The following is a 17,069-nucleotide window of genomic DNA, read 5'->3' as shown; positions in this document are numbered from 1 at the left end:
GCAGAACTTTGTGCTGTCCCATTCGGGTGCATTGTGTGGTAGAGTGAGTAATTGTGAATTTTAAAGTAATTCTTATTTGTAAATCGGGTTTCGAAGATGCATGTTATATCTATATTATTTGTGTTCAGTTAACTTTGCACTTATTGGCCAAGTCATTTCAATTACTATCTTCAATCCATAATTTGATACGGGCTTTGCACAGTGGATGCATTCTTTTATTCGCGACAGATGCAGCTGAATGCATCTCGCGGATGTATTAAGATTTCACTTTTTAAAGTTACTAGCTAGGAACAATAATGTTCCTAGAAAACACATTTTCTTATTGTCTATCAGATCGTCATATGTTCGAAATTGGACCTCAATATTCAATCCTTATAATAATCCTTAATAATTAATCCTTCAGTATTATTGAATGAGCGTAATGGCTTCTGCCCACAAGACGTGACAACGCTTGCCATGCTGGGGAAGTTTGCACGATAGCTAATAAACTTCTAGTTCTTACCGAAAAACTGTATATTGATTGGCTACCGCTCGGACGGCAAGCGTTTCTGTGTCCTATGGACAGAAGCCATAAGGTAATTATAAATATTTGTTTTATTCTACCAAAAGTAATACCAAATAATAATATATATTTAATAAATGTCGTTAATTGAAATTGACTTTAGGAATGAAACATGGCCAGTTGTTAGAGATTTCGTATTATATAAATGGTACGAAACATTTGGCATTTGTTAACTATATAAAAATTTTTAATAATAAATGTTCCTCATGTTAATTTACAACTAATGTTGATAAAAATTCCTCGCATTTATTATTAGAGGTTGAACAGTCTTCAAAAACTATTTGAGATATAGTTATCGCAAAGAAACCTCCTATTGCTCTTATATTTGCAGTATTCATCTATGCATATTCAACTTGATTAATAAAGTAATGTTTCCAATTAGTTCTTACAACAATCATTATAATATCTAGATATTATTAGTAAATATTTAAATACATTTATTGAACGTATTACATCAATTAATTAAGATTGTCTCACTTTTTAATTCATCGAACGAGTTTCTTTTTCTTCTTCTCAGTTATTGTTGTGGACGGCCTAAAAGTTTTTTATATTAAGCTGCATCTAACGCGTTATTTTCTGTACATCGGAGTCAAGTTCATACTCGAGGTTTCTGCATTCGATCAGGCTTCAATCTGTCGGCAGTCATTTAAAGCCAGCAGGACACGATGCTTATTTTCATGTTGGATTGCTTGTTGGATGGAAATACTGCGTTTTGATTGGTGAATTGTCATTCATTTTTGGAAATGCACCAATCAGAATGCAGTATTTCTATCCAGCAAGCAATTCAGCACGAAAACAAGCAGTATGTGCCGCTAGCTTTAGATTGGGATGCTAAAAGATGTAAAAAAATGGAGCAGTTCTGCTTGCAATTTGAATTAAAGAACGGTCAAGATTAACGCAGTCCACCAGTTTCTGTGCGCAACTAGATACAAAGAACGGCAAAATTATGAATCGGATGCAACGGGCTGCATGTGTTGTGAATAAGAGAACGCATCCAGTGTGAGCATGAAGCTATTTTATTGGCTATATATTATCTAAATTACTTTACTTACTACTAATATATAGCCAATATAATAACTTTGTGTAACATTGTATTTCTTCCTGGAAAGTACTTTTTGTCATATGCACATACGAACGAACCCGAAGGAGAGAGAGAGCGCTGAGCGTAGTGGCCGGGCTGACAGCCGCGCGTTGCGATTGCGCAGTCGTCTTGCGTCAGGATCGCGCGTGCACATCGCACACAGTGAGGACGCGTACGTCGCGCAATGGGCGGTAGTAGGGAGTAGGAATTCGTAGTCGGCAATATGGCCGGCCAGATGTGCAGCGGTCGGGTGTCACGGTGGTGTTAGTACCGCGCGCGCAAAGTGCTCGTTTCCTTATTTATATATATATGTCGAATTATCGCAAGTCCTGTCCGAATCTCGCGTGTTTTCATGGGCTCGGTGATATACTGTGCAGGAGCAGGAATACGGCTTGCATGAGGGCATAGCACACGCTCACCGGCCAGACAAACATGAAGTGAGTAACACAAATGTATGTATACGCAGCGACAGACCGACCGACCAAGAGAGAGGGAGAGAGAGAGAGAGCATCCCAGACGCGAAGTCGATGGACCGAACGACCGAGCGAATCGCGACTGACAGGATAGAGCCATGAACTTCTCTCTTTCTCTCTCTTTTGTCTCATTTTCCTCACGATTTCCTCCGATTTCGTGACTTCGTCAATTTCACTCCTCTACCCCGACTTTCCGCCGGATACTGAATTAGTTATGCCGTCATCGTATGTTGTGTCGGTCAATACCGGCCGACGATTTCGTCGTCCTCGTCGACTTGGTGATTTTCCTTGTCTTCGTTGCTTCGATATCATCGTCATCATCGCCATCATCTCGTCCGACAATTGAGACATTTTACCGCCGCCGCACAGTTCCTCCGATTGTCCGAGAATGTATCGTATGCACTCCCGACGGCGGCATACTCGAACGAGGAAGAGAGGATCGCCCGACGATATCGATCATACCTCGCCGGCGGAGGTGAGGGCGGACCGTCTCCTCTGGATTCGCTCCTTGAATCCCGATTCGCCTCCCGAGGCAACACTATCCGTTTTCCGTCCGTCTTTGAGGAGACTGCATAACGATTTTTTGCAACACGATTTCTGGCGACGACGACGAGGGATGACGAGCTATTTTCGCTTGTCTTATGGTTTCGAAAATTTACATTTGTGTTCGCGCCCCTTCGGAAAAAGCCTTTGAACCTTCGCGAAGTTGCATCGGGGACAACGGACAATCCTGCGCTTGTGTTCTTCTTTTGGTCCTTCCGCTCTGCTCATTCATTTATTCACTCGTTCCCTCATCCATTCGTCCGTCCGTCCGTCTATCCGGTCATTCGTCCGCTCCTCGTCGCTTTCTCTTTCTCTCTCTCTCTCTCTCTCGCCTCTCTTCCGCCCTTCTGCCTTGTGCATGTCGGGCGGTCGCATCTTATGTGCATCTGCCGTGCGTCTTTCAACCCCGAGGCCTTCGTCCCTCGACGATGGTTCCGCCGACTCGTTCCCTCACTGTTCGTACTGTTCTTGTGAATATTACACGTTTTTCGTGAGCGAACGAGCGCGCCGAAGGAATGAGTTCTGTCGTGAGGCGCGAGGAAACGTGTGTATTGTTACAGTCACGCGCGTTTCAGTCGTTTCTCGGCCTCGACCTTATCCTCAAACATGGTCTACAATAGGCAGTAGGAGTATGTTATAAGAAATAAGAGCAAGCAATTAACCAATCACAGTCGATTATTCTCCTCATGTTCGAATATGATTGGTCAGTTTCTTATTCTCACTTCTTACGAACTTATTCCTACCACCCATTGTAAAGCTGCGCTCAGAAACACACACTGTGGATAGTGTGGAATTGACCAATCATGATAAAGAAATCTTAATTCTTTTTGTCCTGATTGGTAAATGAAATGTCACTTTACTCTCAGTATGGTTTTCGAACGCAGCCTACATTACGTTTTATCTCTCTCGTTCGTGGCTGCCGATATCACGTTCGTCTTTCCTTATCACTTTCTCGCCGATCGTCTTTTCCGTGAACAAATCGTCGGTCAAAATTGATACGTTCTATGGTGATCTGCGGTGACCGGCGCACTACAATACTACCCGGATTTACCTTCACGATTGTCACATACGACTTTTGAGACAATCGATAATAGCCACTCACCAATGTTTTTCGTTACATTTACGGAGTGAATGTTCTGCATTTTTGACGAATTATTACATCATGCGATGATGTGAATTTCTTGTTCTGTTGGCGCAACAACAAGAAAGTTATTCTCTCAAACTTGGTTAATTTGCAAGATATCGAAGAATGGCAAACTGCATTGGAAATGACATTGTACCTATTTGTATCTTTTGTTTTTGTTTGTATTTCAAAGGGTTCGGAGATATAGCATTTTTCATTTAGGCCTAAATGCTGATTTGGCTCATTTTGAAGATATCTCAAAGCAGTGAACGGCATTCGAAAAAACATCATTTGCACTTCTTTCATTTTCTTTTGTACCTTAAAAGGCTCGGAGATATCTTAAAGATTGGCAAAGTTAACATTTAGGCCTAAATGAAAAATACTGTATCTTCAAGCCCTTTGAGGTACAAACAGAAGCGAAAGAGGAATACGAACGATGTTCTTTCAATAATAGCATAAGTAAAATTTAATAAGTTCTTCAGTCTGGCGTTGGCTATTTTTTTACTCGCTTGTATCTTCTGGGTAAAAGTCCTGGGTAAAAGTCCTTTAAGGTATAAATGAAAACGAAAATGATACAAACTGGTACAAACGAAGAACAGTCGAGCTATATTATGTGTTTTTATTTTTTCCAAAGTTGAATGCCATCTTCACATAAGTTGAATAAATATCCACCCATAGAAATAATTATTCGTAACTCTTATCATCCTGAATAACATTTTTTAGCCCGAATATATCTCAATGATTGAATAATTAATTGCATTTGAATAAAATTTCCACGGCCGCATGAAGAAGAATAATTTAGAGGGTCAACATATTTTGTGAAAATTTGATGAAGAAATTAACATATATTATGAATTTACTCTTTTATTTGTGAAATAATCTCAAAAATCAATTCTTAAAACATTGAGCGGTATTTAATTGAACAGTATTTAAAAAACATCTTGTATATTTATTAGCTACGATGGCATAAAATTTGCCGTCCCGCTGAATTATTTTCGCGCGACAGAGGGAATCGATGAAACGAAGTAAGGAACACACGAGTAAAGTTATCTCAAATCCCGCTTATTTATCATATCTTCGGCACATGTCGGCCGAGCCTTTGTGCAATCAACGCGGAGATCAACGCGGCAATCGGTGTATTAAACAAAGACGCGTCGACTAATTGTTCGATGTAATGAGCTTTGACCGATTCTGCGGATTCTTCGTGTTCATCTCGTTCGCTCAAGCGAATTGCATATTACACCAACGCAACAGCGCAATCGTCGACGAAGGTCGGCATGATGCTTGAAAAATGCGGAGATTGAAAATATATATCCCTCTCGCAAAACGAGACCTACCGTGTCTGTACATGAGCGCGTTTTGCTTGAATATTGCTCCGGGGAGCGAATTCTCGCGTCCAACTTTAATGAGCCGCGGGCATACGTTGACTTGCGCTCGTCGGCGGCGCGTGCTTTTCGTTTTCTTCTTCTTCCTTTTCCTCTTCTGTCCAAGCTCGATCTCCGGAGAGAAAAATCCAGCCGTCTCGAGTGTTGTACCTGGCAACCATATATATATCGAGTGACGTTGCCGCGGCCAAGTATCGCGAGTTAGATACACAGTATCGATACTTCAAATATCGATGTTATATTGCTAAAATATCAGCATTTTATATCAATATTTTGTCATTCGATATTTCCGTATCGATAGCCTTGAATATTAAACTTCGACACGTCTATGTTGATCGCCCGTAATGGCGATTATTTTTCCCGATTTGTCTATTCCCTGATGGCTCGTCTAAAAATTTTAGCAATTTAGCAACAATAATTAATTGCGACTTCTGTTCTTTCCGAAAAGTTGTTTTCTAAAGTAGGCAAAGTAATGACTGAAGGAAGGAATAGGTTCACGAGTGATCACCTAAATCAGTGATTATTTTTGCATTTTGTTTCAATCTCAGCGATTAGCATTTATAAATATTTGATTTGGCGTTTCAAGTTAATGCTGCGCTCCTTCATAGATTTGTTTTTGTTGTGTGATGCTTCGTGCACATTCGTTAACAGTTCACTTCTTCGGGGTGAAGTGCGACCCGAGATTGGCATTTATCAAGTAATCATATATTCTTGATTTGCCTTCCGAATTAGCGCCGCGGCCATTATAAATTTTTTTCTGATGTTTCGTGAACATTCAGTTTACTTCTTCAGGGTGAGATGTGATCCGAGATTGAGTAATTATAAATTATTATTGTATTATATGTCACATAATGTACAAAATATTATTTATTTTACAAATAAAAAAATTTCTTTTAAAATATTTATTTTTTATTTAGAAATCTTATTTAGAAAGATATTAACATGATTATATAAATATTATTATAAATATATGTATATACATAATTGCATTTATATAACATATACAGCATACTTTTAATCAGAATTTGGAAATAACGCATAACTTTTAACGTCGTTACATGTTACAAATTACGGTCTGTTTGAAAAAAGGGTGAATTCGACGAAATTTTTATTTGTAAAATGTTAGACAGGGAATTCCAAATGGAAGCAAGTAGAGAGTGCCTTCTCCTAAGATGCTTTGTAAAGAAACCTCGTTCTTTGTTGTTTGTCGGTTGTCGTTGTTCTTTGTCGTTTGTTAGTGACAGAAGGACATATTTCGCTGTGAGTGCTGCATACGCATCGTGATACGAAGCCATATTTCTTTGAACACATCCGAAAGACCAGAAAATATTGCGTGAAGTAGTTGCTAAGTATATGAAAAAGTCTAAGGTATATGTGAATAAATGGGTGGAACGCTACTGAAACGCTAAAAAACCGGTCGGTGATCTGTCAGAACGTGGCTCTGTGCAGAAGACGACGGAAAACAAGAATAAACTGATCTTACGAATGTTTGTGAACAATCCTCGTCTATCATTGCGTGGTGGGCAAACAGCATTATGTTAAAAAGATATAAAAATATCATATGATATAATAAGAAAGTGTCCATGTGCTCATGACGTGAAATATTGAAGTACAATTAAGAAACCTCTTCTTCTTCTTCCTCCAGCACTACAACCCTTCGTGGGTTTTGGCTTGCTCAACGATTTCACGCCAGTCCTCCCTATCAGCGACTCCATCTCCTCTATCTCCGGATTCCTATTGTTCTCAGGTCCCCCTCCACGCCTTACAGCCATCTTCTTCTCGGTCTTCCCCTCGGTCTATTCCTCGCAAGTTTCCACTCAGTCATAGCCTTGACGGTTCTGCCCCTTTCCATCCTGTACACATGCCCCAGCCACCTTATTTTTTGCGCCTTGACATATTTTACTATATCCTCATTGTTAATCAGTGCACAGAGCTCATGGTTCATACGTATTCTCCAGCTTCCATCATTTTCCTGCACTGGACCATAGACCTTGCTCAATATCCGCACTAAAAACTTGTTAACTCCTCCTCACACTTCCTGCTCATGGTCCATGTTTCGCATCCATAGGTTACTATTGGTCTTATTGTATTTCTATACCAGGTGTAGAAATATGAAACCGGAATTTCTCTATAGATGGTGCTAGCCATCAGTTCAGGGACCGTAAGACCGCTTTTGCAGCGCCATCATCTCCCTCTAACAGCTGACGAAGATTTTCAACACACAACAACCCAAGTTCCATACACCGGTATATTTTTCTATAACCTTAAACATGTCGAATTTTGTGCCTACGAACTACGATTTGCGGACAGCATTGGTTTTTTGTTATCATTTGAAGGAAACTGCTGCAGAATCGAATGCTTGTCGAAGCTTACGGTGAACATGCTCTTGGTAAAACACAGTGTTTCGAGTGGTTCAAAACATTCAAAAGTGGTGATTTTGACGTGAGAAACGAAGAGCGTGGGAAACCACCGAAAAAGTTCGCAGACAACGAATTGCAAGCCTTATTGGATGAAGATAATACTCAAACTCAACAAGAACTCGCGGATGAATTGAATGTGACGCAGAAAGCTGTCTCAATTCGTTTGAAAGCCATGATTCAGAAAGTGAGAAAATGGGTTCCGCATGAACTGAATGAAAGACAGCAAGAAAATCGAAAAACCACTTGTGAAATGCTGCTCGACAGATACAAAAGAAAGTCCATCGTATCATGACAGGTGATGAAAAATGGATATATTTTGAGAATCCTAAGCGTCAGAAATCATGGGTGAATCCAGGCGAACCATCGACATCCACTGCAATCGCTTTGGAAAGAAGACAATGCTCTGTGTTTGGTGGGATCAGAAGGGTGTAATCTATTATGAGCTGCTAAAACCTGGTGAAACCGTTAACACTGATCGCTACCAACAGCAAATGATCGATTTAAATTGCGTGAAAAACGACCGGAATATGGAAAAAGGCAACACAAAGTCATTTTGCTCCATGATAATGCCCCATCACACACAGCAAAACGGGTCAGGGAAACGATCGAGGCGTTCAGTTGGGAAATACTATCGCATGCGGCTTATTCTCCAAACTTGGCTCCGTCCGATTATCATCTATTCGCATCAATGGGACACGCTCTCGCTGAACAACGCTTCAATTCGTATGAAAATGTACGAAAATGGCTCAATAGCTGGTTCGCTTCAAAAGAAGAAATGTTTTTTTGGCGTGGCATTCATAAACTGCCGGAGAGGTGGGAAAAATGTATAAATAGCAATGGACATTATTTTGAATAAAATATTTTTTATCATTTTCAAACAACAGACATGTAATTTTTACAAAAAATTTCCGGTTTCATACTTCTACACCTGGTATCTCTTAACACATATCTCATGATTCCTGTATTATATTTATTCGTTTTGTTTATATAATGAAAATAATTTTCTTTTGTTTGTGCACGTAAAGATATTCATACATTGATATTAAAATACTACTGCGTCGTAGAATATACCGTTTGCATTCTGTTTTATTTCTTTTGTCAATGAGATTCCGAATAGACTGGCGGGATATCTTAGCGTCCACAATTTTTTGTTTCTAATAGCACAAATAATATAATACACTTGCATACCTAAAGGGGCTACCCCAGAGTTTAATTAAACTTTATTCTCTCTCTCTTTCTCTTTCCCCCTCCCTCTCCCCCCTTTCCCCTCCCTCCCTCCTTCTCTCTCTCCATTTTTTTATTTACGTCAACACAACGCGACACAAATGAATGCAGATGAACTCGGTCCCGCTGTAAAATACATATTTCGCGACGATAATCATTTAAAATGCTAATTTTACAATACGTGAAATTAAACCGTCTCTTTCTCGGCGGCGATGCTGCAAGGAACATTTCAAGGCGGCGTGATATCTTCGCAAAGGGGCCGGAATTTCAGAAGGGTTATCGTCGCGGTGACGCCCAAATTTGAAGGCTTGAAATAATCCACGAGGCGACGCCCGAAGTGCTCATATAAATTTGTTATTGTAGCTGGCTAGTTGACCAATTGGCGACCAATCGTCGCTCAGATTATCGTGATAAATGAAGTTTCGTTGAAGACGCATCATTGTGACTGACAGGAGATCCTCTCTTACTCCGAATTTCTTTCGATAGAAGAGAGATATGTTACCGCGGCGGCGTTGGCGCGGAAGTCCGTCGCGGCTGGAATTAATGGAGTTGCCACGAGCGAATCATCGTCACTGTCGACGACGGGCCCCTCGCGCATACCGACCGTATGAAAGCGAACCGTAATGCGCGCTCACGGCATAGAGAATAAATTCAATATCCAATTCCTCATCGTGTATTGTCGTTTCACTCGTCACCGCTTCCTCCTTCCGCGCGCGGAATACTTTTGTTCTTGCGCTGCGCGCGCGACTCGACACAGCGAGGCTGATGATAAAAATGTGACGCGCTGGGAATCGTCGGTAATTTCATGCGAACAGTCGACATATCGTGCGAGTCTTTCTTTTCGGAAACACATTCGCCTAACTCGCACCTCCTCTATCTGATGCAAAAAATGGGTATTATGATTACGGAATATTATGATTTGTGCATTCTTAAACATATGAAGGTTTTTCTTCGAAACTACCTGAAATTATCACTTGAAATCTCCTCTCGATATTATTTTTGTATATTTAAGAACGCATAAATCGTAATAATATCTCAAGCTTTTCCAGTTTATCAGATGAAATAGTTGTCACTGAGAAAAACCCCTTAATGCTTGTTGCCCAAAAATTGAAATTGAATGGACCTAGATGTAAGAGCGTATGATTAGCGCATAATTCTTATATATTTGTTTTACTGAATATAGCTTGTTATTTGTAGATAGGAAACTAACTGATTGTCTATCTAACACTCCTTCCCCTCACATCTCCGATTAAAAATTGTATTTTCTGTTCTAACGAATAAAGCGCAAGATTGTTGCGTTTCATTTGCGAATAACGCATGATTATATATTTTTACTAATTATTTTACATTAGGTATATTTAAACAATTTTAAGAAGACCGATTTTTTCAATTTTTCTTCGGAAAGAAACCGAAAACAATCGGTTGTAAAACAGAGGAAACGAATTTTTCCAATGTTTTCATTTATCTTCAGAAAGAAACGAAAAAAAATCACGGAAAATAGAAAAGAATCGGTTTTTTAAGCCTTTAAAACTAAAGCATTAGGTGAAGAAGAGATGTGCTTAACTAGACAGACATGTTGGAAACGTTGAAAAAAAATACCAAAACTGACATAGATATGATGATCCGATATATCCATGTTTTTCGACTGTAAAGTACTAAATCCTGTCGGACAGTACATGAACTGCATCTATTGTACAGTAGTTGGAGAGTTTAAGTGGCAGTTTTTGCTTGCAAATGCGTTTGGTTATATTATTAGCGTTGTTTAATATTTTATTGTCGCAGATTATTTATTATCTTTAATATAAAATAAATATAAGAAAGATAGACATTTTCCGATTTATTTTCTGCACTTAATCTAACACATTATTATACCTTGTATCTTGAACTTTTTAGAACATTTAGATTTTATAAGTTTCAAAGCATTTCGTTCATGTAGTTTTTTATGTTGGAATTTCATCGCATCACATGTGACAGATTTAACTGTGCGTGAATTGTGCGTTGAACAAGTGAGAGAAAGCGGGGCACTATGAGTCACAAGGCATTGTGAGTTATTTTTGAGTTTGCCTATTTGAAAGAATTTCACATTTATTGCGAATTTGAAGAACAAAAATACACGATCCTTCTAATTGTTTTCTAGAAGGCAGTGCTGCTCCGTCTCGCTCACGTCGTATCGCAAGCCCCGAAAGTTGGGGGAAATTAAAAAATCAGGTAAACTCTTTTTTGAGTGTAATAATTTATTTTATTTTTGTTGCCTAATTGGTTACATTCTTAAGTGTTAAATATTTTTTATGTATTGGAGGAATTTTTATTGCCAATTCCATGTGATTTTGGTAATCTTTCAAAATGAGGTTAGATCACGAAAGACCACCAACATTACTAAGCGTATATTCTGAGATACTGTGGGATATGGCTCGGACTCTCCCATAATATCCCGGTGATAGTTCATGAATGGATTTTTTGTTAATATTTTTCATTTTTTAATATTGACAATATCGAAAACATAGAGGTAAGCTTTTCGTAGCAAAATGAAAAGATGCAGAACAAATTTTTACTGCCGAATGTTCCTGATCTTACTTGTGTACTCGTAAAGGATGTTGAACTAATATTGCTCCGATCAACTGTTAATTGCATTAAGAAACTTCAAAATATGTTGCATTTTAATGTTTATTATTAAAATTTTTGTTGAACAATATATATTGTTTTTTTTCATTTTTTTGTAATTTTTGTTATAATAATTTTTACTAACCATAATGACCATTTTTTGTAATTCTAAGCGAAGAAGTACAAAAAATTGGAATTTTAGTTCTCGACTATTTGCATTAGTCAATCGGTCATATTTTTTTCTTGTCGCACGAGTGTGCAATATTGTTTTGTTTCCAATATTTTATAAGGTACACAAAATATATCATAAGATTTGATGTTAAAAGTCTTGATAAAAGTTAATTATTCTAGGACGAAAAATATTTCAGTGTCCTATTATGCCCCATTTACTGATCCACAATGTTCCAAAGATGGAACACAATGGGTCATTCATACACATCAAGACAAGTCATTGTGAATACGTAAAAAAAAGTTGGTTTATAATGACTACTGATGCCATAACAATTTCTCGATAATATTACATCATAATTTTTCAATGTCTCAAAAATCATTAATTTTCACAGACCTTCAAAAAAAGTGTCCGGCAATGCCCCGGTTTCTCTTACTTAGGATCCATAAGCTTACTTAACGATTCTTCAAATGCTTTTAGATGCTGTTGTTAACTCGTGCTCTTTTTTTTAATCATCTAATTCGCTTCATAATGTTTTTTGTAATTTGCTTGGTTTTTTTTTTAAGTTTACAACTTCCGTCTCGCTACATATACAGGGTGATTCATAAATGAATGTGAATATTTTAAGGGATAAATGTACACATTAAAATAAGTAAAAAACGTCATATGAATATATGTCCTATATATCTTAGTTTTCGAATTATGAATGATTAAAGAAAATGTTTGAAATGCCTGCCTCGTGCGTCAACACACGCTACTGCACGCCTTAGCATTGAGTTCCGCGCTCGCTCGAAAATATTAGGTATTCTTCGAACAGTCTCAAATCCATTTTGTATCCTTTCTCGCAGATCGTCCACATTGTTTACTGGCGTTGAATACACAATAAATTTTAAATGGACCCAAAAATAAAAATCTAATGGATTGAAATCAGGAGATCGTGGTGGCCATGTGATAGGTCCACTTCGCCCTATTTATCAGTTTGCGAAAGCGTTGTTTAGGAAGCGTTGTTAAGCGTAGTTAAGCGTTGTTTTTCCACCTCAAGAAAAAAATGAGGCGGAGCACCATCGTGCATGAACCACAAGTTTTGCCTGATACCCAGATGTATATCATACAGTAGTTCCTGAATGACGTTCCGTAAAAAATCAAGATAAAAAGGTCCATTTAATCGTGTTAGAAGAAAGTAAGTATGGCTTTCAAAGATTGTCTCCCATAACTCCTCCCTATACATTGACAAAAAATTGTTGTTCGTGTCTTGACCAGGGTTGCGTGTGGATTATCTTCTGATTATTTCTGGTGAATCCTGCCTCGTCAGTAAATAAAGTGAAACATAGGAAAGCAAGGTTCTCAACATGTTGTCTCAGTAACCATTCGCAAAATGTTCTTCTTAAAATGTGATCTGCCTGTTGAAGGTGTTGATATGGATAAAGCTGCTGTGTTAGCATTCGCCACGCTGTGGATTGAGAAATATTATGAGCCGCGGCTATTCTTCTTGTGCTTATCGATGGAGATGCCGCGACTTCTTCAAGGATTTCTTCTTTGATCTGAGGCGTACATATTCTTCTTGGTCACTCGCGATCATATGCTCGAAATTTCAATGTATCACTTTCTCGAAGCCGTCTGTCAATGAAAGAAAACTATCTACGATCTGGAATTCTGCGTTGCGGAAAGCGTTCTTGGTACAATCGACGTGCTTCACATTCATTTTTGTTAGCCAGCCATATCAAATGCATTCTGCCATTTCAGCATAAATGTATATCGTCATTTCGCCGCTTTCAGAACAGTATTTAGAACAGTAATGAACTCGCGAGAATAAAATACTAACTGCTTGAAATTCTGTCTGATTCATGTCGATGGATGTTGTTTGCAAACATTAAATAAGGTCGAGATGTGCTAAAGCGTACAATAACGTGCGGTGACGTACGAGGCAGGCATTTCGAACATTTTTTTTAAATCATTCATAACCCCAAAATCTAAAGTATGTAGAACATGTATTTATATGATGTTTGTTACTTATTTTAGTGTGTACATTTACCTCTTGAAATATTGACATGCATTTATGAATCGCCCTATATACGAGAGGGTTTTGTTTCCGTAGTAAGTAGTAAATAATTAATTAATTAATTAATTAAAATAAATAATAAGTTATTATTATTTTTTTTCATAAATCGTTTTTATCATGAATCGTGCAAACTCGACTTTATAACTTCGCCTCTTCGAATGTACTAATTTTTAACTGCGAATCAAACCTTCGTAACTGGTTGAGAATTTGATTGATACCGCAAAAAGTCACGTTACTCATGCTGCTTACGCGCTAAAATTCGCTTTGCGAGCGATTATCACGACAGCGACACCAACATGATCACACCGTTCGCTAACAGGTATCGCCAGTTGCATAATACACTTTCCATAAGTTCCAAGGTTGGTATAATTTCTACAGTATGACGATTACACTGATCGGCATCCTAAAAGTTTCTTAAAGAAGAAGAGTGATTTGCTGTAAATTTTTGAAAAATTGCCAAAAACGCGTTTTTTAAGGTTTTCAACTCTATTTTTCTCGAAAACGTGACATGATATGCAAATTCCGAGAGCAGCATCGTTTTCAGCGACCAAAAATCTACAGGAAATCACTCTTCTTCTTCAAGAAACTTTTAGGACGTCGACCAGTATGATTTTATTCAGCTTTTGGTGAAAGGTTAACGGTTTACGATTTCGTGATCATTGCTGGAAATAAAAAGCACTGAGCGTTTCGTACGATCCAGCCTCTCCTCCTCTTCGCCATGCGCGTGCCCGCGCGCTACACGATTGAGATTTAAGCGGCTGTTTTTACGAAGCGAACCACAACACCTGCGAGGAAAAGAGCTAACGCCGCAATGCTTTGCGGAACGCATTTATTCCACTTTTGTGTAATATACACTGCGTTCTCGAATAGCCTGATTTACTGTCGAGAGAGAGAGAGAGAGAGAGAGAGAGAGAGAGCTGGGCGTTGTTTCGATCCTACACAATGTGCCGTATATTTTATGCTCTAAAAATTTCAACATCCGAGCAAAGCGCAATAAAATCCGCGCAATCGGGGACGTGACGAGTCCGCGATTCCGGAAAGCGCGCGTTACAAGTACATGATGAGTCGCACTCGAAAGAAGGAGGAAGGGGAGCAACGATTACTTCTCGTGGCGAGAATACGTGGACGATAACATCCGTGCACCGTGAGAAAGGTCGTTTCGGTATCTGACTCCGCTACAACGTCCGTCCATTCGCTCATCATAAAAATGCATAGTCGCGGTGATATTTAACTCGCGTGAGCACACTTGAATCGGCAATTGTTACGTGCAAGGCCGGTCTCTGGCCTACATACAGCGGTCGTGCGCTGTGGTCGATTGAGAAATCCGCCGAACGTGCTTCGATCACTGTTCATCAAGCAGACCAAGAGCTTTTGCACGGGCGCATATGTGGAAAAATAATATCGTGCATAGCATATACACGGACATCGACATATAGTCCTGGACGAAGCATGTGGCAAGATTTCTTTGATATTTCGTATTGAAAGAGAGCTAGATGTGTAGGCACGGATCTTTCTTTCTATTCTCTGTTCATTGATTGAATTTTGTCTAAGGAAAAGGGGAACAGTGTCGTATTCTTAAAAGTTAGGAACATTCTTGATGTTACTATATACGAGTGATGTGATATACATTATACATTCTATAAACATTTTCATGTTTCAATATTTCCTTCTTCCTTATATCCTTGTATCTTTACATCCTATATTCTTACTGTTATAAAAAAAAAATTAATTAAAATGGTAGAATTGTAAATGCCTCATGGTCCCGTTGCTCTATAGGATGTGTCAGCTATATCCGGACAAAATAAACAATAATTAACAATTAACAATAATTAAACAATTAACAAAAGTTTATTGATAAAATGTACAAAATTACATGAAAACCTTTTTTCGTGTCATTTGTGGAACCGTTATAGACAAAAATTACTCAATAGAACCATCGTCTGCCGCAATTACCGCCTCGTGGGTCTGAAGCGATTGCACGCTCTCTGCAAAGCCGGGCTTGTCCATATTGAAGAATGTTGTTTCAATAGCGGCCTGGAGAGATGCCACATTAGGATGTCTCGACTTGAGAGGTCACCATGTCCGGATACAGACAATAGGACTAAGGGAATCTGTGAATGTGGATTGAAAAAAAGTATGCAAAAATCAAGATTCGAGGTTATAGCACGCAGCGTTCTTGTCGTAGTAGTCATATGCTTTATTCATGCAGTTACACCTCTGAGCTCGAAAGATGTTGAAAACTTGCGACTTATATAGGGTACGTAAAACTTCAAACTCAGTTTTCTCGCGAATATTTGAGAGAGTCGCATAGAGTGGCTTTATCATGCATTAGTAGGGGTATGACATTGTAACATATTTTAAGTTTGACGAAATCCAAGAGGACGATGTCTGGTATTCCCCTTGTAAGTGGGAAATATAAGCAGATCCTATTTGGTTATTTTTAACGTTTTCCGAAAGATTTTTCTGCTTTGCATTTTACACTACATTTGAACAATAGTACGAAACATTTTAACCTTCGCAAAGAAAGCTAGGGGGTCATTCGTGGTCCTAGCAAAATGTTTATATTTATTATAATAATACTGTTACGTCCTGGAAGAGGATGCACGTAACAGATACTGCATACTCGCGCATTCGTGAGGCTCAAACGTATTTACAGGTCTGCAAATCAGATTTGGAAGGGTCTATTTACTCCGTTACAAAACGTACATTTGATGGTCCTTTATTTAGATCAAAGAGCTTAATCTTTTTACCTGGGATAGGATCATATGAGTGTTGAAAGGGGATTCAATTACTTCTGAATGAAGTAATTGAAAGGAAATTAATGAATAAATGTATCAGACGTCGTTAAATTCGGTCAATTTTTGCTGAGCGGCAACACTTGAATGCGCCGATATATCTTCATGGTGAAACAACACTTTTTTTTTGGCCGGGACGTTTTCCCACTTTGACTTCTCCAAGAATGCTCTTCAAAAGTAGTAGTATTGACTAATAACGAGTTTTCCTTTCTCAAGGTAGTCGATTAGATGAATTCCTTCCGCATCCCAAAAAACTGATGCCATCACCTTTGTAGCTGATGGTACGGTCTTCGCCTTTTTCAGAGTTATTTTATCTCATTTAATCCATTGTTTGAATTGCGTTTTTGATTCAGGTATGTAATGGTGAATCCAAGTTTCATCCGTGGTCACAAAACACTGCATGAAATTCGTTGGATTTTTCTTAAAAACCTCCAAACGGACTGATGTTTGCATACGAACTCGCGTTTGCTCTGCAGTGAGCAAACGCGGCACTCATCTTGCGGAAAGTCGGTCTTCAAACATGGGTATTTATTGATTTGTTTTCGTATATGTAAATAAATAAATAAATAAATAAATATATATATATATATAATAAATATATATATATATATAATATATATATTATATATATATA

The 17,069-nt window shown here is 38.4% G+C and overlaps 1 protein-coding gene across 1 annotated transcript in view; it reads left to right on the top strand.

Annotated features, from left to right (window-relative positions):
- The first annotated feature begins 1,796 nt into the window (after nt 1-1,796).
- LOC106748717 (protein enabled homolog) overlaps nt 1,797-17,069 on the top strand; it is a 46,599-nt gene continuing 31,326 nt past the window's right edge. The window contains exon 1 of the mRNA XM_014627539.1: nt 1,797-2,080. Within this exon, the coding sequence (XP_014483025.1) occupies nt 2,076-2,080 (5 nt within the window). The 5' untranslated portion in view covers nt 1,797-2,075. The remainder of the gene's footprint in view (nt 2,081-17,069) is intronic.

This window comes from Dinoponera quadriceps, unplaced genomic scaffold (genome assembly GCF_001313825.1).
Source record: "Dinoponera quadriceps isolate SergipeBrazil2010 unplaced genomic scaffold, ASM131382v1 scaffold3139, whole genome shotgun sequence".
Lineage (NCBI taxonomy): Eukaryota > Metazoa > Arthropoda > Insecta > Hymenoptera > Formicidae > Dinoponera > Dinoponera quadriceps.
Note: the sequence above shows the minus strand (reverse complement) of the source record. Positions and strands in the feature narration are given on the sequence as shown.